The sequence below is a fragment of the Acinonyx jubatus genome, chromosome E3 (genome assembly GCF_027475565.1).
Source record: "Acinonyx jubatus isolate Ajub_Pintada_27869175 chromosome E3, VMU_Ajub_asm_v1.0, whole genome shotgun sequence".
NCBI lineage: Eukaryota > Metazoa > Chordata > Mammalia > Carnivora > Felidae > Acinonyx > Acinonyx jubatus.
Genome location: NC_069398.1, coordinates 28775816 through 28801323, shown reverse-complemented (window position 1 = coordinate 28801323; position 25508 = coordinate 28775816). Strand labels below are relative to the sequence as shown.

The 25508-nt window shown below is 52.1% G+C and overlaps 2 protein-coding genes across 4 annotated transcripts; one reads left to right on the top strand and one right to left on the bottom strand.

Moving 5' to 3' along the window:
• Nucleotides 1–107: 107 nt before the first annotated feature.
• On the bottom strand, nucleotides 108–13063 carry ACTL6B (actin like 6B). 3 transcript variants are annotated; one of them, XM_027042091.2, is made up of 14 exons: nucleotides 12912–13062; nucleotides 12365–12441; nucleotides 11995–12160; nucleotides 11615–11715; nucleotides 6350–6447; nucleotides 5585–5679; nucleotides 5412–5518; nucleotides 4675–4764; nucleotides 4457–4518; nucleotides 4230–4344; nucleotides 4011–4091; nucleotides 3819–3914; nucleotides 3512–3598; nucleotides 111–410 (listed from the first exon to the last, which is right to left on the bottom strand). In XM_027042091.2, exons 1-14 carry the CDS (start codon nucleotides 12934–12936, stop codon nucleotides 330–332), a joined length of 1281 nt encoding a protein of 426 aa, XP_026897892.1. In that variant the 5' UTR covers nucleotides 12937–13062; the 3' UTR covers nucleotides 111–329. The 3 variants fall into 3 exon arrangements, with proteins under 3 accessions (XP_053069469.1, XP_053069470.1, XP_026897892.1); XM_053213494.1 differs by having other exon boundaries at nucleotides 108–410; nucleotides 5412–5679; nucleotides 12912–13063; XM_053213495.1 differs by lacking the exon at nucleotides 12365–12441 and having other exon boundaries at nucleotides 110–410; nucleotides 5412–5679; nucleotides 12912–13020.
• A 6983-nt stretch (nucleotides 13064–20046) lies between these two features.
• GNB2 (G protein subunit beta 2) lies at nucleotides 20047–25271 on the top strand. Its single transcript, XM_027042098.2, has 10 exons — nucleotides 20047–20211; nucleotides 22514–22659; nucleotides 22881–22919; nucleotides 23038–23144; nucleotides 23475–23538; nucleotides 23622–23784; nucleotides 23879–23945; nucleotides 24217–24418; nucleotides 24509–24725; nucleotides 24794–25271. The coding sequence occupies exons 2-10, from the start codon at nucleotides 22603–22605 to the stop codon at nucleotides 24898–24900; spliced, it is 1023 nt and encodes a 340-aa protein (XP_026897899.1). The 5' UTR covers nucleotides 20047–20211; nucleotides 22514–22602; the 3' UTR covers nucleotides 24901–25271.
• The last annotated feature ends 237 nt before the right edge of the window (nucleotides 25272–25508 follow it).

Genomic DNA, 25508 nt, shown 5'->3' with positions numbered 1-25508 from the left:
AGACTTTGCCCCGGCGTCCACTGTGGGATCATCAAAGGACGTAGGTGTGGGCCTTCCTCCCCTCGCTTCCCCCCAGGCCCTTGACCCTACGCCCTCCACCCCCACCAAGCAGGCCAAACTTTTTTTTTTTTTTCTTAAAACATTTTTACTCCTTTCAACCCAGAAACATCACATCTAAGCGGAAGAGAAGGGAGGGGAAGAGACGAGGGCATGGGGGTGGGGGCTTCGATGTGCGCTTGCGGAGGCCGAGCCGGGAAACCCTCTCCCCGCCTTTTGGCGTCCCCTATCCCACCGCGGCGGGCGGGCGAGTGGGTGTTGAGGGGACGCCCTCAGGGGCACTTCCGCTCCACGCACTGCTTCCCTCCCTCCTCATATTCCTGCTTGGAGATCCACATCTGCTGGAAAGTGCCCTGGGGGCGGGGGACAACAGAGGCCTTCAGGACGGCCCTGGAGAGAGGAGGGGACGCCCCTCCCCACATTCCACCAGCAGGCCCAGCCCTTGGGAAACCCTCCCCCTGCCCTGCGATCCCCGCCTCTCCCGCCCATATCCCTTCCTCCTCCACCTCCCCAAGCCTCCCCGCCCTCCTTCATATTCAGAGGGTGAATACCCCTCCTCCAGTCGTTCAGTCAGAACATTGGTTCATTCATTCAACAAGTATTTATTGCGCACCTGTCTGCCCTGGGCCACGTGCTGTCTTCGAGGGGGGAGTGGAGCTTAGAGCCTCAGGCCAGCCAACCTGTCCCCCCAAAGCCCCCACCCCCCAACACCTCCTGCACCTTTCGCTCCATCAGGCCTTACAAACTTGTCAAGTCTCCTGCATTCCCAAGAACAATCTTTCCTCCACCCTCACCCTTCCTGCACCACCTAACTTCTGGTTGGAGTGGTCTTCACCACCCAAGCTGAACCTTGCCCCTTGAGGGTCTCCTGCACTGGGCATCCCAGACTGTCCCTTCTCTTTGATGGTTGCTTCACCTCTGCCTGAAAGCTAGTGCCTGTGTCCCTGGTACTGACCCTGTTTTCTGGGCGCACAGAACAAGCCTTCCAGAACCAGCTCCTCCACTCCTGGGACTTCTGCTCAAGCACTAAAACCCCACCCCTCCCCCCAGTCTCCAGTCTGCAATGTTCAGCACTGAGTACTGGACCCAAATACTCAGCTGTCTTTCGGACACCTCTTTCTGAGTCTCTTGGGACCTCAAACTCAGCATGTCCAAGACTGAGTTCCCCTAGGTCTGGCCCAAACCTGCTGGTGTGGTCTCTCTCACCTTCTTCTTCTTTTTTTTTTTTTTAATTTTTTTTTTTGATGTTTATTTATTTTTGAGAGAGAGACAGACAGAGCACGAGTGGGGAAGGGGCAGAGAGAGAGAGAGAGGGAGACACAGAATCTGAAGCAGGCTCCAGGCTCTGAGCTGTCAGCACAGAGCCCCACGTGCAGCTCGAACTCATGAGCTGTGAGATCATGACACTTAACCCACAGAGTCACCCAGGTGCCCCTGGTCTTCTCACTTTCTATACTAATGCTGTCTGATACAGTGGCTATTGAGCACTTGTGGATGTCGAAATGTGACTAGTCTGAACTGACATGTGCTCTACAGTTGTAAAATACACAACAGATATTGAAGACTAAGTCCAGGAAAGAGAATGTAAAATATCTCACTTTGATATTGAGCACCCATTAGAGACTCCTGGGTGGCTCAGTTGGTTAAGTGTCCAATTCTTGATTTTGGCTCAGGTCATGATCTCACAGTTTATGAGTTAGAGTCCCTCGTCGGGCTCCAAGCTAACAGTGTGGAGTCTTCTTGGGATTCTCTCCTCTCTCTCCCTCTTTCTCTGCCCTTCCTGCAGGTGCATGGCTCTCTCTCAAAATAAATAAATAAAATTTAAAAAATTATTGGTCACACCTTGAAATTATAATATTTTGGATATATTGGATTAAATAAAGTATATATATATATATTTTTTTTTTCTTTTAACTAGAGGTGCCTGGCTGACTCAGTTTTTAAGTAACCTCTGCACCCAACGTGGGACTCAAAATCACAACCCCAAGATCAAGAGTCGTATGTTTCTATGAATGAGCCAGCCAGGTGCCCCAAAGAAAGTATATTTTTTCATTCTTTTTTTTTTTTTTTTTTTTTTTTAATTTGAGAGAAAGAAAATGTGCAAGCGGGGGAGAGGGGCAGAGGGAGAGAGAAAGAGACAGAGAGAGGGAGAATATTAAGCAAGCTCAATGCTCAGCACAGAGCCCAACTTGGGGCTCGATCCCATGACGCCAGGATCATGACCTGAGCCTAAATCAAGAATCAGAATCTCAACCAACTGAGCCACCCAGGCACCCCAAAGTATATTCTTTAAACTTAATCTCACCTGATTCTTCAGGCTCTTTTAAAATATGGCTATTTAGAACATTTAAAGTTGTATATGTGGCTCGCATTACATTCCTGTTGACCACGGCTGCCAGGAGCTAGCATCCTGAGCCTCATCCTGGACTCCTTCCCTCTTCCCTCTTGTATCCAAATGCTGTCCACATCTGTCAGTTGGACCTGTGATGAGCTGCCACTTCCACAGCCTGATACCCACTCCTCTGTCAAACCCCACTCCCAACAGAGACCACAGCAGCCCTACTCAAGCCACTCACCACTCTGCTGCCCTAGTGAGTGAGCTTCCTAAACTCGGATATGACCGCGTCTGCCTATAGCAGACCTATAGCCTCTCCCTATAGCCCCAGCACCCTCTCTCTCTTTGCCACAGAAGTTCTTACTCAGTCTTCCATCTCAACTTCAACGCTCCTCTGAGTCCCTTCATGACCCTTGAACTAGGTCTGGTCCTCCCTTGAAGGGACATCCCTGCACTTTGTGGTCTCTTCCTGTTTAATGGCCTCAGCCTCTGGACTCTGCCTTCTCATGGGGGCCGGGACTAAGCCAGGCACACAGGTAGGCATGGCTGACATGTTCCCGGACCTCAGCTGACTTCACACTATCAGCCTCCTCTATTTCTGACCCTTGCTTCTGTCTCCTTGAGGGCTGCCCCTCTGAGGGATGTCCTTCTTGCTCTGTTGTGGCCCCGCTGTCCCCTCTATGTGGCTGACGCCCGTGAGACGAAGTTTGCATCTCCGGCTCCCTGCTCACCGTCTTGCCTGTGCCCAGTGACAGGTCCAGACAGGACCCTTTGCAGGGTCCCCTTGTGTCCAGCTCACACCCTGATCTCCTCATGCCTGACACAGTCTTCCCAAACATGCCTGTGACTGTCACGTTGTTTCCTCTCTCCAACCTCTGTGTCTCCCCTTTACTAAGAACAGTGGGTGCCCCATCTACAGTCTCAACCCCAACCAGTCTCTCCAGCCCTTTCCTTCTGCTCCCTGATTTGCCCCGATGGAGCATTCACTGGCTGCTCTTTCTCAAAAATATGTTTGTTGAATGAATGAATGAATGAATGAGGAGGTGGGCAAGGGGATGGGGCTGTTCGGGCCTGCCCCTTTCCCACAGTCAGTGCTAGGCCAAGCCCTGTCCATCTCACCAGCGAGGCCAAGATGGAACCCCCGATCCAGGGGCTGAACTTGCGCTCCATGGTGCTGTTGCTGGCGATGAGCTTCAGTCGCATGCTCTGGGGAGAAAGAGAGGGACAGGCGGGGGGGGGGGGGGGGGGAGGAAACACCTGGGTTCTGGGAAGGGACAGGGCTGGAAGTGGGGAAGACTGGGAAGTCACAGGGGGAGTGTCTGCTCTGGTGGCCAGAATGCCTGATGTTGGGGAAGGAGGAAGGACTAAGTCCTAAAGAGCTAAGCCACGACTGGAGTCCAGGGCCCTGGCCGCGGTGGGCTCTTACCGGTGGGGTCTTCTGGGAGAGCTCTCGATTGAGCCTGTCAGTGAAGCCCTGGAGCAGTGTGTTCCCGCCAGTGACAATGACACTGCCATACAAGCCCTGAGAGCAGAGAGGAGTGAACCTTCAGGGAAGAGCCCCTCCCCGTCTCCCCACTGCTCCTGGGCCCCTTTGCCCAGACACAGGCTTGGGCCTCACCGGGCGAATGTCGATGTCACACATGCCAATGCTGGTGGTCACCACGTGGCCCACACCCAGCATGGTGTTCCCCGACAGGCCCTGCCGAGAAAGGTGATCTAGGTTTCCAGCCTCTGCCCCCTCTCCCCAGACCCCGGCGATCCTTCCCAGCCTCCCCGACATGCCGGCATCCAGGGAATCCAATCGGCCCCCACCTCAACACCCTCCGCCCAGCCCAACCTTGACATTGGAGGGATCAAACAGGCCCTCAGGGATGCGGAGCCGCTCAGCACCGTAGTCTGTGTTGTAGCCATTGGGCATTTCATAGTGCACTGTGGGCATTTGTGCAGCCACCCTGCCCAGGAAAGAGTGAGACTCTGCCTGGGGGTGCTCACAAAGGACCAGAGGTCCCCTGAGAGTCCCAGGCCTGTCCTCTTTCCCGCCCTCCAGCAGGGAATGCCACTCACTGCTCATCGTAGGGAGAGTCTGAGACCTGCAGCACAGAGGCCTGGAAATCCTGGATCACCTCCTGAGGACCCAGGGAGGTAGTGAGGGTCTGGTCTCCCTCCTCAGCACCCCCAAGTACCCCCACCTGCAGGGCCTCTCTGTCCCTTCCCCTCTTCTCATGGTAGGGGATGAGGAGCTGGGGAGGGGCAGGGGCTATTTCGGGGGACGCTGTCCTCACATTGCACATGTAGTTATGCCAGGACTTGGAAACCTGGGGTAGCTTCTCCTTCTTCTTCCAATTTGGGGGGGCGCCTTCCCGTACGGGTTCCTGTGGGGCACAAAGCCTGTGAGTGCCCTTCCCCACCCCACACCTGCCCAGCCCACCTGGACCACACCTGTGCTCCTACACCGAACAGGCACTGGGTTCTTTGCTCTGTTGGCCACAAAAGGCAGCAGAAGAGAGAGAATAGGGAGAGCCTGTTCCCATGTCTGTCACTCATGCAGCAGTACAGCTATCTGAAAGGCCCAGTCAGAGGAAGCTAAGGGCATGGGGAATATAGTAAGAGATCAGACAGAACCTTAAGGGGCTTTTTCCTGAGCCGTGTTCCATGTGGGGGTCCAAGATGGACCCTTGCATGCAGTGTCTCACTTAACACGGCAGCCTTGCATGGTGTTATTCCACTTTGCAGGGGAAGAAACTGAGGTTCAGGAAGCTTCAATCTCATGCTGTGGGGTCACACAGCTTTTACATGGCAAAGGCACACCTTGAACCTGGGTCTACCACACTGACCCTCCTACATCCTGCTCCCAGCTGGCTGTATGGCCTCGGACATGTCCTTCAGCATGCCTGTACCTCTGATGCTTCGATTGTAAGTTGGGTCCTCTGGGGGCCCTGCTACACCCTTTTCTGGTATCTAGTGGGTCAGTGGGTCAACAGTCATAGGGTGAGTGCCCAGGACTCCCCAGAGACCCCACCTTGGCTGCAATCATGTAGGGTGGGATGATGTCAATGGCCATTTCCTGGAAGAGCTCCCGGCACTGCATGGAGATGAAGTCTCCTGCCAGAGGTGACTTGACAATGCCTGGAAAGGGAAGGGACGTTAGGGCCTTGTCCCCCAAGACACCCCCGAGCCCTACCGAGGCCTCACCTTGCTGTAGGACATAGCCGTCATGCACTGGGATGGCCGTGGTGTGGGTGGCCCCACTGTCCAGCACCAGGCCTGTGGAACGTCCATTTGCAAAGCTGGCATGGGATGGGTAAGTCAAAGACATGGTGGTAGTGAGGGGGCTGGGACTCAGGTCTGGCCTGGTCACCCTCTGCTCTCCTGGTCCAGCCCATTCACAATCTGCAAATCTCTCATTCTGGTTTATGACCCATGACTGGAGGAAAGCTCCTGAGACCCCTGTCACTTCTTCCCTGTCTGAATCACAACTTCTTCCTCTTTTTCTTCCTTCTGAGCTCCCAGTCTCTCTGGAGTCTTGGTTCAGTGTTCTATTGGCTCCTTGAAATGGGGGGCCATATTGCCCCAATGCCTAGCTCAGGAGTTAATGCAAGGTAGATCCTTAAAAAAAAAAAAAATGCTTGATTGGCTATTTGGGGAGGAAACTCCTCAGTGTTATATCCCTCCCTGTTCTCTCCAGTCCCAGCCCCTGCTGTCTACTTGGCCCAACTCTGTCCATCTGTCTGTCTGTCTCTGTTCAGCTTGATCCAAGGACTAGGAAAGAGCCACTGATTTGGCTGCCCCCGGGGTCAGAAGGCCCACAGAAGGCCCTCTGCACTAATGGGGCACAGAGTGGGTATCTGCCATCCAGGACACTAATCTGCACAGAATCAGGTCCAGCCTCCAGTTTAGCACACCATGAACCCCACCCTGGCCCTCCACCCAGGCAGAGCAGCTCAGCCCAGAGGATACGCGGTGAGCACAGCCGTCTTGCATAAGAAGAAGGCAGGAATGTTGTACTGCTCGAACATCAGCTCTGTCAGCTTCTCCCGCTTGGCCCGTGTATTCCACTGGGGAGAAAGTATAGGAGGGGAGGATTCAAAAAGGGGGAGGCACAGACCCATGTACGACACACACATGCACACGCGTGCGCACGCACACACACACACACACACAAAACTTGGACTGGGGAGAGTTCAGGCCTCTTGATCCACATAGACCTTTAGAATGTGAGAACTATGGAGAAATTTTAAAGATCACATTCCAATTCAGCTGAAGAAAATAAAACTCAGAGAGGGAGAATAACTTGCCCAAGATCACACAGAAAGCTCTGGGTAGAGCTTGGTAGAGTCATAGTCTCTTGGCTTCTGGCCCAGTGTTCTTTATTTTATTTTTTATTTTTAAGTAGTTAATTTAATTTACTTATTATTTTATTATTTTTTTAATGTTTATTTATTTTTCAGACAGAGACAGAGCATGAACAGGGCAGGGTCAGAGAGAGAGGGAGACACAGAATCCGAAGCAGGCTCCAGGCTCTGAGCACAGTCTCTGAGCCTCAGCACAGAGCCCGACGCGGGGCTTGAACCCACAGACCGTGAGATCATGACCTGAGCCGAAGTCGGACGCTCAACCGACTGAGCCACCCAGGCGCCCCTAATTATTTTTTTTTTAAGTAGGCTTCACACTCATCACCCTGAGATCAAGACCTGAGCTGAGATCAAGAGTTGGACGCTTAACCAACTGAGCCACCCAAGCACCCCTCAGTGTTCTTTATTGTACAATATATACTTCAGGCTCCTTTCAGCCTCCAATTTATCCCTCTTTCCCATTTTAATCATCTCAGAGGGAAGAAAGCTGGGAAGAGGATTTCTGGGTAAAAATTGTGGATTGAATACAAACATCTAATTTTATTCTCTTCCAAGATCCCAGCAAAAGTATAATAAAGGGGCAATTTAAAAAGACATAAACCCATGTCACCTGGCTGGCTCAGTCACTAGAGCATGCAACTCTTAATCTTGGAGTCACGAGTTCAAGCCCCACATTGGGCTTGAGAATTTGGGCTTGAGATTTCTTGAGGAAAAAAAAAAGACATAAACCCACAAAAGCCAACCAGCACGTGAGAAGATGCTCAACATTGTTGGCCATTAGCGAAATGCAGATCAAAAGCACAATGAGATGCCATTTCATACCCACTAGTGTGTTGATAATAATCAAGGGGAAAATAAAGGTATAGAGAAACTGAAACCCTTGTACATTGCTGGGGGGGAAGTAAAACGGTTCAGCCACTGTGGGGAACAATGAGTAGTTTCTCAAAAAGTTAAACATAGGATTACCATATGACCCAGCAATTCCACTCTTAGTTATATATCCAAAGACTTGAAAACAGGTACCAAATAAATCCATACATACAACTGTTCATAGCAGTACTACCCACAATAGCCACAGATGGAAAGTCCCCAAAAGTCCATGAAGGGAGAAATTGGAAAAACAAATTGTGGTATATCCATACAATGGAAAACTACTCGGCCATAATACAGAATAAAGTACTGACATACGCCATGACATGGATGAATCTTGAAAATATTATGCTAAGTGAAAGAATACAGACCCAAGAAGTCACATGTTGTATGATTCCACTTATGAGAAAGATCCAGAATAGATCTATTCATAGAGACAGAAAGCAGATTGATGGTTACCAAGGGCAGGGAGAGTAGGAAGAAACTGGTTAATGAAAATGGATTTTCTTGTGGGGTGATGAAAATGTTTGGGAACTAGATAAAGATGATGACTGCACAACATTGTGAATGTATTAAATGCCACCAAATTGATAACATTAAAAAGTTAATTTTATGTTATGTGAATTTTAGTTCAAAAAAGAGAGACAGGAAGAATCTTGGACAGACACCCTCAAGAGTTGGGAGTAACAAAGAAGGAGAAAACAACAAATTTTTGAAGAGCGGAAGCCAGATAGTTGAGTGGTAACTGACCGAACAGATTCAAGAACACTGACTCCTAAGCAGGTAATGGAAAAAGCCAAGAACAGCCTGTGTCAAATTGCGGACTTCTCACAGGGTTCAAGAATTTGTAGTTTCAGGCATCTCTGGCAGTTAAGGTTAAGGGAAAGCTTAAAAAAAAAAAAAAAAGAGTGTTTAAAGCCATTCAAGTAATAGCTCCCTAAACTCTCTCCCCAGTTCCATCCATGTCACTGAGCTATTTATTACCCATCCTAGCCTCAGCAGAAGACTGAAGTTTATTCTCTAGACAGAATAACACTGAGGGGCTCTGGACAGGTGGGACACTTGACACAGTTGGGAGTGGAGACACTAAAAACAGGAGAATTAAGTGATTCCATGCATATTAAATGCTGAGAACCTCAGCCCTATTCCCTCACTCCCAGAAAGGGGGTGACCAGGCCTGTCTGTAGGGTACAAGCTTTCTCCATGGGTTACATCAGAAATCTATAGATGCCAATTATCAGAGGCTGCCTAACAAACACCCCAGGCAAATCATCCTATAGCAACATCCTCTATCACCACAGCCAGTGAGTCCCCTCACTTCACATGGCTTTCAATCAGTGTTTTAGTCCACCACTTGTAAACATAAGCAGACAACCAAGGATTAGCAGAAATCTGAGAAAAGCCTCTAAAATGAGACAGAGACCCCCAGAAAGGGTAGAGAGGGAGTGGCTGGGTGGCTCAGTCAGCTGAGTGTTTGACTCTTGGTTTCGGCTTAGGTCATGATCTCACGGTTTGTGGGTTGCAGCCCCTCATTGGGCTCTGTGCTGACAGTGCAGAGCCTGCTTGGGTGTCTCTGTCTCCCTCTCTCTTTTCCCCTCCCTTGCTCTTTCCCACATGCTCATGCACTATCTTTCTCTCTGAAATAAATAAATAAATAAATAAATGGCAGAGGAAAAAAAAGCAACTTGGAAGAACAGAGATTATGAAAATTTCCAAAAACAGAAACAAAACTAATGATATCCTGAGTGAGCTAACATCATATTTCACCCATGAAGAAAGAATTGCATCTTCTAAAAAGTAACATTTGTAGAACCAAAAAACTCTTGAAAAGTAAAACTACAGAAGCAGAAATGAAAAACTCAATAGAAGAATTGAAAAATAAAGTTGAGGGAATATCTTGGAAATTATAGGAAGAGGGACACCTGGGTGGCTTAGTTGGTTAAGCAACTGACTGGGTCAGGTCATGATCTTGTGGTTTGTGGGTTCGAGTCTCGAATCGCGCTCTGTGCTGACAGCTCAGAGCCTGGAGCCTGCTTCAGATTATGTGTCTCCCTCTCTCTCTGCCCCTCCTCCACTTGCACTCTGTCTCTCTGTGTCTCAAAAATAAATTTAAAAAAAGTTAAAAGAAATTAGAGGAAAATATGAAAAGAAGGAAAATATAAGAAAAAAGATAAGAAAATTACAGGATGAATTCAGGAGGTGCAAAATCCAAATAATACTTTCCTAAAGAAAGAACAGAGAATATTAAGAGAAATTAATCATCAAATAAGGAACTAAAATTACTTAATCAAATAATTACTGAATTATTTTTTCACTGAATCGAAAGACATAGATTTTCAGATTGAAGGGACATAATGAGTATCTAGAGCAATGGATGAAAATAAACCAATATAATATTGAGAAATTATAGAACACTAAGGACAAAGTGAAAATTCTATAGGCTTTCACAAAGGAAAGCATTACATCAAAAGATCAGGAATTAGACATCTCTGCCTTCTTTATTGTTATTTTTCCTTTTATTTATGTTTTTGGTTGTTTTGTTTTGTTTTGTTTTGTTTTGTTTTGTTTTTTGAGAGAGAGACAGAGTGCAAGTGAGGGAGGGGCAGAGAGAGTGGGAGACACAGAATTCGAGGCAGTCTCCAGGTTCGGAGCTGTCAGTACAGAGCCTGATGAGGGGCTTAAACCCATTAACCATGAGATCATGACCTGAGCCAAAGTCGGACAGTCAACCTACTGAATCACGCAGACACCTCACCTCTGCCTTCTTGATGGCAACAATAGATGCTGGAAGACAATGCAGAAGGACCTTCAAGATTCTGAAGAAAAATGATTTCTAATTTGGAATGTTATACCTAGCTAAGCTATCAATCCAAGGTCAGACATGCAAGGTCTTAACATTTTTACTTCTCATGACCTTTCTAAGGCAGGTACTGGAGGATATGCTCCATGAAAATAAGGGAATAAATCAAGAAAAGGAGTGATGAGATACAAGAAACAGGACTTCTAACACAGGAGAGAGGTGTAGGGATGCCCTAAGATGATGGTGAAGGGAGATGTCAGGATGATATCTATGTTCTCTGTGTAGAAGGCAACAAGTCCAAAGTGGAGCAAATCACTGGGTTTTTGGAGAGATTTCTTCAAGAAGATGAAATTGATAGAATATCTAAAGGAATTAATGTTTTGAGAAAGGATATAGGTAACATAAGCTCATGAGTAATAAGCAGATGAATAATTTAGGGTCATATTATTAAGCAAATAGAAAACTAAGTCAAATAAAAACCAGCACAATTTTTAGCTTTAGGGAAAACAGAAAGTTGTGGAAGGAAAAGAAAAGTGACCATAGTTTATTGCCCAGCTCAGACCTTATTAGCATACATACACATAAGAGTGTAAATACTGAATAATGATTTTTAAAAATCTAAAATACAACTGTATTTGTATTAAAGTGTGTGGTGTGGGCTGGAAGAGGAAAGTGAGCTCAATGTTTATTTTCTATGGTGGGAAATCAATGCCTAAAACTAAAAAAAATCCACAGGCAGGCTTTTAGTGTGATATTTGGAGATATGGAAGAACCTGACCCCCCCCCCAAAAAAAATAGCTAAAAGAAAAGCCTCTGGAAAAGGGGAATGGGAGGAAGATGATATGAAGGCAGTTTTTTTCCTTAACATGTTTTACAAAGGAAATTGACAATGTGCATATGTAACACTGACAAAAAAATTTTAAGTTAAAAAGTCAAACAAGGACTTTGGTGGAGAAAACAGCAGGGATGGACTGAATGGGCAAAAGATAGGAGTGGATAGAATAGGAAGGTGGGGAGAAGACTAAACCAGGGAGGAAAGAAAGTGTTTTTGAAGATGGTGATGGTGGATTTGGCAGCAAAGTCTGAAAAGTTAAGTGGAGTGATTGATGGCAGAGGCTTTGGGAGGGGTGGGAGAGACAAATGGCAGAAAGAATGCAGGGAGTCCCTAGGGCTGGACTAGGGGCTGGATGAGGCACTTACCGGGGCCTCGGACATGAGCACTGGGTGCAGGTTTGGCTCAGACTTGACGTGTTTACTGTAGGTGTGATCCAGGATGGCACGGAAGCACTCCCAGTCCTCAACTGGGGCCAGGAGACCAGCGGGGAGAGATGAGAGTGGGCCGGTAGGGGTCCAGGGACAGGAAGCAAAGGAAGGAGGGAGGCCAAGTCCAGAGGAGGAGATGGGAGATCAGTTTCAGCAGAAATCCCCCCTTCCTAGGAATCTGTCGGGCCCCTGGGCTGGGAACCAGGCAGCTGTGGGCAACTGCAAGGTAGACTCTGTGGGTGTGGGGTGATGTGCCCCCGGTTGTGGTGTGTGGGCTTCGGGTCTGTGTCAGGAGATGGTGGGTAGGGGCTCCTTACTCATGCCATTCTTGAGGGGCGACATGACCTCAGCTCCATCCCGAGGCACATGCAGGGCGTTGGTGTCGATGTGGAAGATCTTCCCTTTCTTCTCTTTCTCCCCCTCCAACTCCAGCCCGCCCCCCTCCTCCGCGGCCAGCAGCCCCACCGTGGTGGGGAAGTCAGCCTGGAGGGGGGCATGGGCAGGAAGAGGGATCAACCTCTTGCCCCTGTCCAGGCCCATGGCAAGGCCCTCAGCCCACCCCTGGGTTTACTCCCACATTCCCGCTCTGCAGAGCTTCTCTCTGTGTTGTGAGAACCCTGGGTCACTGGGAAGCCTGGAGGGGAGTCCAGAGTCTCTCGGACTTGGGGATGGGGCTGGAAGGCTCACCTTGGGGCAGTCCTCCCCAGCGTACCCAGCGCGGACTGAGAAGGAGCCAATGTCAAAGACCAGCGCCCCCACCTCATCTGTGCGGGGAGACAGGTGTGTGAGGGGACCTCTCCCAAACTCTCTTCCCCTGGATAGCTCCGAGAGAAGGTCAGGGCAGAGCCACAGTCTCGCCACCTTCAACGCCGGCCGGGGTAGGTGGGAGCTCGGCCTGGAGTTCGGATCCTGGGAGTGGGGATCAAGCCTCCAGAATCCCTTCTTGCCCGGTGGCCTTATTCAGGCCACTCTCCTCGCCGGGAAAGAAGGGGCCAGGGGGGCCGGGAGGAGGTGAGTTGAATGATGGAGAGAGTGAGCCCAGTGCGCGCGAGCGACAGACCTGGGAGGACCAAAGGTAGGAGTGGCGCAGGACCCAAACCCAGGGCTGGACCCATTCGAGCGCCGAGGTGACAGGCCCTGGGGTGCCCAGAGCTCAGGTCGCGCGCGTGAGGGGTGCAGGGCTGCCGGCGAGGCCGCGACAGGCTAGGGAGCCTGAAGCCCGAGGCTAGCTCACCTCCGCCGTAGACGCCCCCGCTCATAATGCCCTCTCAGCGCTGCTCACGGCCCGTGGGCGGCGGCGGGATCAGCACCGAGGCGGCCGGACAGCTCCCGGGATCCCGGGCGGGGCGGGGCGCGCAGTGGCCAATCAGGAGGTCGGATCCCCCGCCCCCAATGGCGTCGCAGATTGGCTGCGAGGCAAGACAATAACCTGACCGGGGGCCGCTGCTTTAAAGGGGCAGACACCAAAACTTCAAGATTGTGGGGAGGATAGCAAAGACTTTGAGACTGACCCTAAGGGATAACCAGGTAGAGAGCTGGCTGGCGTACAAAAGAGATGGAAATCTTGTCCACCTGGAGATCAGGACGCCGCAGGATGACTGATGGGGCCCCTGCTTCCTTACTGTTTTAAATGGGGTCGAGGAGAGGACTCCGTAGTCCTGGAGTCTTCCATTCTCAGGCTCCTGAGCAAGGTTCCGTCATACCCAAGTCTGAATGAAATCGCCCGGTGAAGGAGGGAAAGAAAGAAGGGAAGAAGAAAAGAGAGAGGTACAGGAGGGGGTGTGTCTCCATCTTCTCCCTGTTTCTTTCCACCCTCGTCTTTCTAATGGCCCCTCTTTTCCTCTCCCGTCCCTGGCGCCTGGGCCCTATACATACACACGTGTACCGTGTTCACACATTGGTGCTGAGCTAACCCAACCTTACCTTCCTTTCCCCATCTATCTCTCCCCAGCTGTTCTCCTGGCCTGACACCACCTCCACAGCAGTTTTAATAGCAAAGGTCAGGGAGCTGCGTCTACAGACTCGCTTAGCTGAGAGACTCTTATGTGATGTGTGCCTGGTATGTATGTGCTTACACGTGTGGGGATATGTGTGCATGTGCATATGCATGTGTGTGTGTGTGTACATATGTGCATGTGAATATGTGTGTGCTGAGGGCACTTCCACCTACTTTCTGGGGTGGGGGGAGAGCATGGAGACCATGGATGGCACAGGAAGAGGGTACTGTGTGACAGCCAAAGCCCCTGAAGTTTCTCTGCTCACCAGATGCCCACTCTGGAAGAGATTCCACCTGTCTCCAGCCAAAGGACAGATAGTTTAAGATGGCTCGTTGATTACCTACTGACAACAGCGGCCCTTCACATGCCCAAGGTTGGTTGGGAGTCCAGGCCTAGCTCTTCAGTCTGGAGGCATTCAGGCTTAAGTGCAAGAGGTGAGCTGTAGGGGAGAGAGCTGACTCAGTGCTGGGAAATTGAAATATTCCTGAGTGAGTTAGTCATTGGCCTCCATAAATTGAGACCTGGATGAATTGGATGAGCGCCCTTGACCTCTTGGCACCTGCATTCTTCATCTTACAAAATTATTATTATTATTGTTATTGTTATTATTGCTGAGGTGAGGATTACAGGGACACTGGAGTGGAAAGTGATTCTATTCGTGACCTGCACCTCTCCTTTTGTTGACATTTGATGATGTTGCCTCACTTCCCCTGTAAATTCACCTTGTCAGTTCCCATCACCCCTCCCCTACCTCCATTAGGATCTCAGATTCAGAGACTGCCCCAAGTCAGGAGAAACCTCACTGATCCTGGATCCAGCCCCTGGATTTTACAAAGGTTTCTGCAGATTGAGGCAAAGCCCTGTCTTGGGTCACAGAGCCCACTGGGGCAGAGCCAGGACTAGAACTTACACCTCTTATCAGCCAGTTGAGAGATGACCTTATTTCATAACACTTTTGTGTCCTGGTCCAAGCTTCACTGTCCCCATCTATAGTACTGCTGGTGGTAAGGACTCAATCTGATGCCAGAACCAAGTGCTTGGCTAAGAGCTAGGCACACAGGACTAGTCAGTAAACGCTGGTCCTAAGAATGCTCTTGGGGAGTTTTTGAAGCTTAGGAAAGCTTATTATTCATAAGTTGGAAATCTGTAGTATTGTAATAAGACGTGAATGTTCCTCTCATAGTTGGTGGAAAAACTATAGCTAGCCGACTACACAACTGGACTTGATTTACCTCCTAGTCAACGGTGGCCAATTTTCATTTGTCATTCCATTGTATTATGATTGTGTCATATTATGTCAGTGGTTAAGGTAAAATATTATTACTCTATTTCACTGTCCATTCATTGATTCAACAAACATCTTTGTGCGAAGCATGGGAATAGTGAAATGCATAAGATATATCCCTGCTCTAGAGAAGTTTTGGTGTAGTGGGGAGCTCAGACATGCATGTAAGTGGGGTGAAATGGGGGCCCAGAGGAGGGAGGAGCTGCCTGTCTCTGAGAGTCCGGAGAGGCTCCTAGAAGTGAAGTTTGAGCCGAATTGTGAAGAACTAATAGGGTTCACTGGTGAACAAGGTGGGAAAGGTCTTCCACACAAAGACTGGCATGTGCAAAGTTCTAGAGACATGAACATTTGTGGCCTATATGGAGTTAGGAGCTCAGTCTTGAAGGAGGGTTGCATATGAGCTGGTGGCAGAAACCAGAGTTAGGGGGAAATAAGACTGGAAAAGTAGTCAAAGACCAATTTGTTCATGCCTAAACTCTATTTTTATTTAGCAAACACAAAACATCTGTTTTTAAGTTTTTTAAAACAACTATTATAAGCACTTTATAAATGTTAAGTAGTTTAGTTCTCATCATGATCTGATTATTATCCCCATTTTGTAGGGGAAACAGGCATGGAGAGATTATGTGACTTGCCCAAGGTCACTCAGCTGGTAAATGACAGAGCTGAGATTGGAACTGCGACATGTGAAAAGTATTGATCCTGGGGAAAATGTTGCTATGCTTCTATTAATTTCAAGGATGTTCTCAAGGTGTCTTGCAGACACCAGGAATAAAATGGCTCATATAACTTGATGTGACTCTCCTAAGGTTTCATATCTATCCTGGAAGATGGAGGGTTAAGTAATTAATTCAATAAAGTCATCTGGAGGTTCGCACATTCCAGGCCCACAGTCAGGTTGGCCAAACCTGAACACCCGGTAATGATGTCAAAAGTAGTAGGTCCAGGACCCTCAGACCCCACACCTTGGACATGATTTGGCATCTTGTGAGGGTCTGTTCCTTGCTTTGGTGGGCTCCCCCCCCCCCCCCGTCCCAGTCCTCTGCCAGATAAATCAAGTGTCTTGGCTTCACAGGGAGCCCCTGCCTAGTGCAAGTGGCAAGGGCCCAGAAATAAACAGTCCAGTAAAGGCTGCAATAGGGACAGAGCCAGCACTGCAGTGGGGCACAGACAACAGTGTGGTCAGGGAGGCAATATTCAAAAGAAGCTTGAGAAAATAAACTGGATTTCCCCAGCTGAAAAGGAAATAGAACTGGAGTTGGGGTGGAAGGCATTCTGAGAGGGGACAAGACCCAGCCCTGTGTGTTATGCAAAGAAGTTTGGGTCTTCTCCTGGAACCAATAGGGAACTAATGCACGGTTTTGGACAGCAAAGTTATATGATCTAATTTGCATTTTAGAAAGATATGTCTGGCAACTATTTGGTAGATGAATAGAGAGGAACTGTCCTAGAGGACAGGATATAGGCAAAAACCAGGGTAATAGCATTTGGCATACAGTAGAAGGGATGGATTTCAGCAATATATAAAAGGTAGCATTGACAAGATTTAGCCACCAGTGACATGGATTGCTAGCCTTATAGCACCAGCCATCTCCCTTTTTTTCTTTATTAATACCGTTTTAGCTGTGTGTGTGACGAAAGACCACCTTCCTTGCAACTGGCCAACCTCTGAGCAGAAGTTAGTGCTTCTGCTTAGCAGGAAAGAACTTGTGCTTTCCACCCTACCCCCCTTCCCAATGGACGAAATTCAGGTATGATTGTGGAAGCTGCTTGGGGCCCAATAGACACGGAGACGGAAGCTAGGGTTCAGCATGGCAGAGATGTCCCCACAGTCCTGGAGGATCTATTTTAAAGTGGTCTCTTCAGCCACTGAATTTTTGGGATTCTTTGTTATAGCAGCTTGGCCTATACAGTAACTTGACCACCTTTGGATATGGGGAATGAGGGAGTGAGAAGCTCCTGAGAGGATAGTGACACTGTTAACTAGGCCAGGAGATTCAGAGAAAGGGCAGGGTTGGGCAGGGTGGGGTGGGGTAGAAGAGGATTAATTTAGTTTTGAATGTGTTGAATGTGACATGTTTGTGATCAGAGGTGTGTAGTAAATGTTTTAACAATCAGCCCTTCAGGCAAAGGCAGCTCTGATCTGAAGCAACTCCCAATTTCCATGGTGTAACTACTCCCACCCTGACAATTAAAAGTTACTGCTATCAACCTGACTTCACTAAACAAGGAGTTGGGAAGAGAGGTTCACTCTGGGCTCTTGTGAGCTGGTCTGAACTGGCACAAGCTGACTCCAGCCCACCACTGTCTGGGAACATCCAGATGATGATATTCAGGCTGCAGTTGGACATACACCAAGTCTACATCTGGGGAGAGATATCTGGGCTGGAGATGGAGCTTTGTGAGGTATGAGCAATTAGGGGATAGTTAAAGTCACAGTAATAGAGGAAGTCACCAGTGAGAAAAGGAGGCTGACGTTGGGATCCTGTAGAAACTATGTTTACAGATGCCCTGCGGAGGAGGACGAGAGGACCAAGGAGAAGCCTGAGAAAGAAGAGTTAGAGGAAGGAGGAAGTGTCCCATGACTCGTGAGAGTCAGGGTCTCCACATGTCCTCTAGGGCTTCTGCTTTCTCAGAGAAGTTGGTCGTCCACTGGCTACCTGTATATCCTTCTCCTCCCCCAAACCCCATCCTTCCCATTATCATCTAAAGAAGCTCCTACCAAAACCCAAATACCTTTATTTCAAATTCTCCTCTCACCACTGCCCCACCTTTCTACACCCCCTCCAAGACAAGATTCTCAGAGCTTTGGCCACTTTGTCTCCACTGCCTCATTTCTCACCCTCAACCTATTGCAAGAAAAGCATTCATTGCAAGGGCTCCTGACAAAGTCACTCACGGCCTGCCTGTTTCTCAATGTCACGCACACTTCCCAGTGCAGGCTTGCCTCATCTCTCTGCAGCATTCAAAACAGTTTTACCATTCCCTTTTTGGAACATTCTTTTCTTTTGGGTTCCAGAACTCCACATTCTCCTGATTTTCCTGTTAGCTCTCTGGCTTCTTCTTTGGCAGCTTCCTCTGCTCTGCCTGACCTCTAATGTTGGAGTTCCTCAGGGCTTGGTCTTAGGCCATCTTGTCTTTTCCCTGAACCTCTTTATGACTTCATCTGCTCTAAAACGCCACTCATTCTTAAGGCTCTATTCCAACTCATACTCTTCTGCGGAGCCCCAGACCTGCATTGACAACCACCCTCTGAGTATTCTTCTGAGCACCTCTCCTAGGCACTGCAAACCTAACATGTCTCAACTTAAAATTTTTGATCTCCACCCTTCCCCCGCCAGTGTTCTGCTCTTAGTCAATGCACTTCCAAGCCACCAGCACTGATCGTCATTCCAACGATCATCTACCACTGCCTCCTCTGTAGATTATAACCTCCCTGCAGGCAGAGGACGGTTCACAGTTCATGGTCATATCCTCAGTGCCCAGGACGGTGCCTGATGCATCATTGGGACTTAGGTGAATATTTGCTGAACGAGTTCAAAGAAGCGTATTAGCATGGAAAGCAAAGCAAGAGGAAGCACTGTCAGATGTACTACAGAGATTAATAAAATTGGGTTCTAGTCCTAGGCGGCCAGTTTTTTCTTCCTTCCTTCCTTCCTTCCTTCCTTCCTTCCTTCCTTCCTTCCTTCCTTCCTTCTTTCCTTTTCTTTTCTTTCTTAATGTTTTATTTATTTTTGAGAGAGCACAAGTGGGGGAGGGGCAGAGAAAGAGAGAGAGAGGATCTGAAGTGGGCTCTGTGCTGACAGCAGTGAGTCTGATGTGGCGCTTGAACTCATGAACCATGAGATCATGACCTGAGCCGAACTAACCGACTTAGCCACCAAGGTACCTCTGGGCTACCAATTTTTTAAGTGACTTTGGGGAAGTCACTTTGTCCATCTGTAGACTGAGAGGAAACTGAAGGAAATTACCTGTAAGGTCCCTTCTAAATGCTAATGCCTAATTGACATCTATCATCTACTGCTAATATATCCTTGAACTGGTGAGGGCACATACATGGGATTTGTGCATAAGACTGACTTTGTTTTCTTATTTTCTTAAAAATAGTGTGCTGTGAAAACTTTTTGTAATGCCTATAACAAGTGTCTGTTTTGATACTTTCACTTTTCAATTGGATGAGGACTCAATGAAGGCTATTCGGTGACTTGAACCTTCCAAAGCATGTCCACAATCCGTCAGACTCTCATAACAATCCAACGTGACTTGCAGGGCAGACAGGAAGGCAACACTTTCATTCTCATTCCTTTACAGGGAGGGTCCACTGGAGGGTTACTCAAGAGGTTAGTATTGGTATCCCTGCACGTTAAGTCGCTAAAGCCACCCTGGTTCATATCTCAACTCTGCAGCCCTAGGAATCTGTTTCCACTACTATAAAATGGGGACAATGCCAGTACTTAAATTCACAGCACTGTCGTGAGGACTAAATAAGTATGGACCTCAAAAAATAGGAGTTGTTATTACAGTGTCATACAGCCCGGTAGAGTTCTACAAAAGCCCAGGGGGCAACGCTGGGGAACTTCCTGGGCATGGATGGCTCCTCTCATCATTTTCAGGTTCAGGGTCCCGCACCATTCCTCGGGGACTTTCAGAAGCGTCCCTCTGCAGCCTCAAGGCCGACTGCTCCGTCCCGCGCGGGTAGGGATCTCTCGAGCTCCGTCCTGAACCTTGGAGGGGCGTGGTCTCACTGGAGCAGGGGCGTGCCGAACTCAGAACTGGGGCGTCAAGCTCCCCTACCCAGTCTGGAGCCGCCCAATCTGGGAGGGTGGGTCACGTGACCAGAGAGCGGTTTCTCCACCCCCCCCGTGCCGATACCATCTCTTCCAGTCCAAGGGGGAAATGTCCTGCTCCTTTTCAGAAAACGAAGCGTTCTTTTTGGTCCGTTTTGCGTCGAAATAGTGTGGTGTGATATCTTTGTTGTGACGGGGTTAGTTCTTGCCCCTTAAGTGGTCTTTTGCCTTCTGGCCTCCCCCAACTAAGGAATTGGTCTCGCCCAGCCGGGCCCTGGGCGCGGCGGCGACGGCCGCGTCACTGGCGGGCGGGATCCCTCCGCTCTGGGGAGAGCAGCGCTGGACGGTTGAGTTGGGGTGACTGAGGAAATCCATCCGCGTCGCCGCCGCTGCCGCCTCCGCCGCGGAGGAAGACAGGACCTCCCGGCTGCTCTAGCGACCCTTCGCAGAGTCCCACCGCCACAGGTACCTCCGCTGGCAAAAGGAGTCCTTCTCTCCCCCAGCCCCAAATTTCCGTGGGGGAACCTCTCTTCCTTCTGTCTCCTGGTCTGGCCTCTCGGGAGCGGACGTAGCACCCTAGACCTCCCCTCCCTTCCTCTGGCTCCGTCGCTCCCAAACCCGGAAGGGGAACTGGGGTGGGGGGGGGACCCTTGTTCCCAGTAATGCACGCGCTCCTTGCACCGTCCGAGGCGTTTTGCCTGACCCCAGACCCTGTCGCAGCCCCTCCTGCCTCTTGCTCCCTGAGAAGTTTGGGGGCCAAATTCCGGGCTTTTTGTAGGCCCCGTCCCGCCCCCTTTCCCCCCCACCCATCACCGCCCTCTCGTTTGCCCCTGGGTAGCACCCCTCGTGTCCTCTTTGCACCTCTGGCGGTATTCGCCTTGCAAAACTCCAGAATCTTCAGAGAGGCAGGCAAGGCCGCGAGGCCACCCTTCCTTTCGCCTCCACCCTACCCTCAGAACCCTTGGGTTCTGTCGGTGTTTTCTGGCCATATTACCCTAGACCGGAGACCTCGGCACCCTGCTCCCTCTACTAGCCCTAACCTCAAGCCCAGCTCCTGGGCGCCCTCACCCCACGCCTAGCTTTCTTTTGGGCAAAATGGAGGTCGTGGGGGCCGAAGGGCCAGGCCCATTGCGCTTTGCAGCGCGGCACCGGCCCGCGCCTTCCAGCTGCCAGATCCGGGACCCTCCCATGTCCCCTCCCCTTCGCCCCGCCAGACCCGCGGAGGCGGTGGCACCCCTATTTCTCCTTGGGGCCCCGGCTACTGTATGCCCAGAATCCGGGGGCAGCCGAGGGGGCTCCGGCGAGTGATGGGGACTGAGGGCTGGGAGCGTCGCCCCCGCCCCCAGCGGCTTCTTCCTGGCCTGCTTCCTTCTGCCCCCAGCTTCTGGCGTTGCCTCCCGGCCTGGGCTGCTGGCGGCTAGAAGGAAGAGGCTTTGTCCTGAGCTAGGGCGGTGGAGTGGGAGACTCTGCCCCCCCCCCAACTCCCCGCTTTTTTGGAGGGGCATCCCCCGGCGCGAGCGTAAAAAGCTGAACTGACAGAGGGGAAATGTCAGGGGGAAAGAGGAACGCCCAGGGCCTGGGGGAAGTGGGAGCTGGGTGGGGGACGCCTGGGTCGGCAGAGTGCAGTGTGCAGGGCCTGATCACACAGGTGTCCAAAGAGTGGGGCAGGACTCCGGGCCCTGGAGCGGAGCCAGCCTAGCCCCTGGGGTCCCGGCGCGGAGCCCAGGGACTGGGCTTCTGGGGTGCCGAGGGCGCGAGGCCGGGCCGCTTGGGGCCGCCAGCTCTCCCGCCCGCCCGCGCCTGGGAGAGAGCAGCTCCGCGCCTCGGGGCCGGGGACCTCTCCTCGGAGCACTAATTACTCGAGAACGGCTCCCACGGGCTTACTGCGGGCGCGCCGGGGCGGGCGGCCTCGGCGCTGGAGGGAGCAGCGACTAGGGGCTGCCTTCCCCTCAACCTTCGCCTCCGCCCGCCGGGGGCGGCTAATGGGGCGCAGCCGGCCCGGGGATTATCCGGGGTGAGCCGTCCCGAACCTATTAGCGCCAATCGGCTTTCCCAAATCCTGTAAACAGCCACCCTGGCCGGTTCTGGGTCGGGGCGGGAGGCTGGGTCGGGCGGGGGCGATGGGGCCGGGGGTGGGGTCACCCACCCTACAGGTCTCTGCCGTGGATGCGGTTGCCTTGGCAACAGGGCTAGGGTGGGGGCACTTCACCAATGAGGTGCTCTCAGTCCGGGTGACGGTTGCCTAGGCAACCCCACGAACAGCCCAGCTTCCCCCTCTGGTCTCCCCCACCCCAGTCGAAGCTGGGGTGTGTGTGGAGGGTGTGCGGCGTGTGGGGGTGAATTTAAAGAGGCACCGCCCCTTTTAAAATTAGGTGCTAGGAGGGCGGTGTCTGTGCGGCCCGGGAGGACGCCAGGTTTGTTTTCTAAGGGACTCTCCCCGCCCCCCCTCCTCCGGCCCCCCCCCCTTCAGTTCCTGCCGCGGGTGTCCCGCCCGAGCTGCTGTCCGAGGGAGGGGTTTCCCCTGCGCTTCCTCTTGCACTTCCCGCTCCGTTTCCGGGGGGCGGAAGATTGGGGAAGTCAGCTCTTCCTGGGCAACATCCCTTCTGTGCCAGAGACCCCAATTCAGCCTGGGGGACCGCGGCCGCCGTTGCTGTCCCCTCCCCCCTCCGACCGGCGCTTACCCCTTCCGGGCCGGGCTTCAACCCCGCCTTTTTCCCCCCTTCTTCTCCGGCGGCCTTGGGCCTGACGTCAGCCCTGCATCCCCCAGGCCTCGGGCCAGCGGCGAGGAGCTGTCTCCCCCAGCCCCCGTCCCGCGGCCCCCAGCCGCCCCCAACCCCGCCCCACGGGCCCGGCGCCATGAGTGAGCTGGAGCAACTGAGACAGGAGGCTGAGCAGCTCCGGAACCAGATCCGGGTGAGGGCCTGGCCGCTGGGCTGGGGAGGCTGAGCAGGCAGGGCCAGGTGGCCTGCACGTACTGGGTGGGGGGAGGGATTCGTGTGTGTGTGTGTGTGTGTGTGTGTGTGTGTGTGTGTGTGGCTATCCTAGTAGCTCGCTGTCTTCACTCCCCTGTCACCTCTTTCCCTGTCTCCTCCTCGCCTCTCCTCTCTGATGGTTCTGCCATCCATCTCTTACAGGATGCCCGAAAAGCATGTGGGGATTCAACACTGACCCAGGTGAGATGAATCCAGGGCTGGACTTGGGGTTTAGGGAAGGAGCAAGTGTTAGAGGCATACTGCTTGGTGGGCCACACCACCTTGAACCTCCCTGAGCCCATTCTGCTTCTACCTCCAGATCACAGCTGGGCTGGACCCAGTGGGGAGAATTCAGATGAGGACGCGGAGGACCCTCCGCGGGCACCTGGCAAAAATCTATGCCATGCACTGGGGGACAGATTCAAGGTGTGGTGTGCGAGTGGTTGGGGCTGTGTGCCGAGCTTTTGTGTTGCCCTGGGCTGAATATAGCAGGCAGAGTGGGGTGAGGGTTGCAACCTTGCTGATCTGGTGGGATGAACAGGATCCCCATGTTGTGGACATATTTGGGGAGGCCATGGCTCCCAGACAGTCCCAGGGGATTGGAAATAGGACCGAATGAACAGGGACTTCTGGGCTGCTGCTGGAAGTAGTCTCAGAGGGCCTCCCACCAGATGGGTGAAGGGGGAAAGGTGTCCTGCCTCCGAAAGGAGCTTCCTACCCTGACTCCTCTGCCTCTTCCCTGCCACTTTTTAAAAGGCTGCTGGTCAGCGCCTCCCAGGACGGGAAGCTCATCATCTGGGACAGCTATACCACCAACAAGGTAGAGGTGGTGCCTGAGGCTGGATGGGGCTGGGCTGCAGGCCCTGGCTGGCTCTGACCTTGGGCACTGCTCCTCCTCTCTAGGTCCATGCCATCCCTCTGCGCTCCTCCTGGGTCATGACCTGTGCCTACGCGCCCTCAGGGAACTTTGTGGCCTGTGGGGGGTTGGACAACATCTGCTCCATCTACAGCCTCAAGACCCGTGAGGGCAATGTCAGGGTCAGCCGGGAGCTGCCTGGCCACACTGGTGAGAGGGACCTGGCAGGGCTTGGGTGCTGTTGCGGGGGGAGGGGCTGTGCTGCCCTCCCTTAGAGACCCGGCTGACCAGCCCCTTTCCCCAGGGTACCTGTCGTGCTGCCGCTTCCTGGATGACAACCAAATCATCACCAGCTCTGGGGACACGACCTGGTGAGGCCCTGCCAGGGCTAGGTAGTCAGGGCTCACCAGTACTTCCTCCCTGGGGGGCCCCTGCCTTGGTGCTTAGCATGTAATACATGCCCTGAGAGGGTGAGGGGCTTCTGAACACTCTGCCTCCCTTTCCTGTGACCCAGTGCCCCCCCCCCCCCCCCCGGCCATGCCCCTTCCTTGGAGGAGGCTCTGTCAGGGCTGGGCTCACTTGGAGGGGAAGGGGGGCAGGGACCTCTCTCTGACCCCTTCCTTCTTCCTGTCATCTCTCCAGTGCCCTTTGGGACATCGAGACAGGACAGCAGACGGTGGGTTTTGCCGGACACAGTGGAGATGTGATGTCCCTGTCACTGGCCCCTGATGGCCGCACCTTTGTGTCAGGTGCCTGTGACGCCTCCATCAAGCTGTGGGACGTTCGGGATTCTATGTGCCGACAGACCTTCATTGGCCACGAATCAGACATCAATGCCGTGGCTGTAAGTTCTGGACAGAGCTGGGCCGGCCTGTCTCTGCCAGGCTCCTGGCCTTGCTGTGCCCTCATCCCACTCTGGTCCCATGTCCTGCAGTTCTTCCCCAATGGCTATGCCTTCACCACGGGCTCTGATGATGCCACGTGCCGCCTCTTTGACCTGCGGGCCGACCAGGAGCTCCTCATGTACTCCCACGACAATATCATCTGCGGCATCACCTCTGTTGCCTTCTCCCGCAGCGGCCGGCTGCTGCTCGCTGGCTACGACGACTTCAACTGCAACATCTGGGATGCCATGAAGGGTGATCGTGCAGGTGCGCTGGGGACGGGCGGGGGGCCGGGGCTGCCAGCTGGTGGGGGTTCTGATGTTCTTTCCACACAGGTGTCCTTGCTGGCCACGACAACCGCGTGAGCTGCCTTGGAGTCACTGATGATGGCATGGCTGTGGCCACAGGCTCCTGGGACTCCTTCCTCAAGATCTGGAACTAACAGCTGCCACCCCACTGAGCCCAGGCCAGGAGGGGCCCTGCCCATGCCCACACTACAGACCGGGAGCTTTGGGGCTGGGTGCACACCAAGCCCCCCTCCCTGGGCCACCGGGCCTTGGGTCCCTGCTCCCCTACCCAGGTTTGGTTCCTCCCGGGGGCCCCCACTGTGGAGATGAAGATGGGATAGAATGGGGGGAGAGGAGGGGCAGAAAGCCCTCATCCTTTTGCTGCCCTGGGGTTGGGGCCTCATCCCTCTGGAGGGCCAGAGGCAGGAGGTAGAAACTCCAGGGGCTGGCTTTTTTAAAACTGGTTTTATTTTAATTTTTATTATATTTTCAGTTTTTCCATAAAGGAACCAATTCCAACTCTGTACCTGGTCTCTACCCTTGTGTCTTTCTCAGTGCAGATCTCTGTCCCCAGGGCAGACAAGGAGGGGGGTGGGGGTGGGCAGGGGTTTGGGCCCTTGTAAGTAAGGACCAGAGAGAAACTCCCACTCCTTCTCCAGCCCAAGCAGAAGTCAAGCAGGAGGACCTGGCCAGCAGGGCCACGGGTGCTCCCACACACACACACACACACACAGCCCTCAGACTCTGGCTGGCTGACCACAGC

What these genes read in the sequence shown, in the direction of transcription:
- ACTL6B (XM_053213494.1), bottom strand. Translation starts at nt 12,936, where the DNA reads ATGAGCGGGGGCGTCTACGGCGGAG. An exon ending in GTGACATCGACATTCGCCCG is followed by an intron (nt 3,915 to 4,010) that starts GTGAGGCCCAAG and finishes CTCTGCTCTCAG; the next exon opens with GGCTTGTATGGCAGTGTCAT. An exon ending in TCTCCCAGAAGACCCCACCG is followed by an intron (nt 3,599 to 3,818) that starts GTAAGAGCCCAC and finishes CTTTCTCCCCAG; the next exon opens with AGCATGCGACTGAAGCTCAT.
- GNB2 (XM_027042098.2), top strand. Translation starts at nt 22,603, where the DNA reads ATGAGTGAGCTGGAGCAACTGAGACAGGAGGCTGAGCAGCTCCGGAAC. An exon ending in GGGATTCAACACTGACCCAG is followed by an intron (nt 22,920 to 23,037) that starts GTGAGATGAATC and finishes TTCTACCTCCAG; the next exon opens with ATCACAGCTGGGCTGGACCC. An exon ending in ACAGCTATACCACCAACAAG is followed by an intron (nt 23,539 to 23,621) that starts GTAGAGGTGGTG and finishes CCTCCTCTCTAG; the next exon opens with GTCCATGCCATCCCTCTGCG.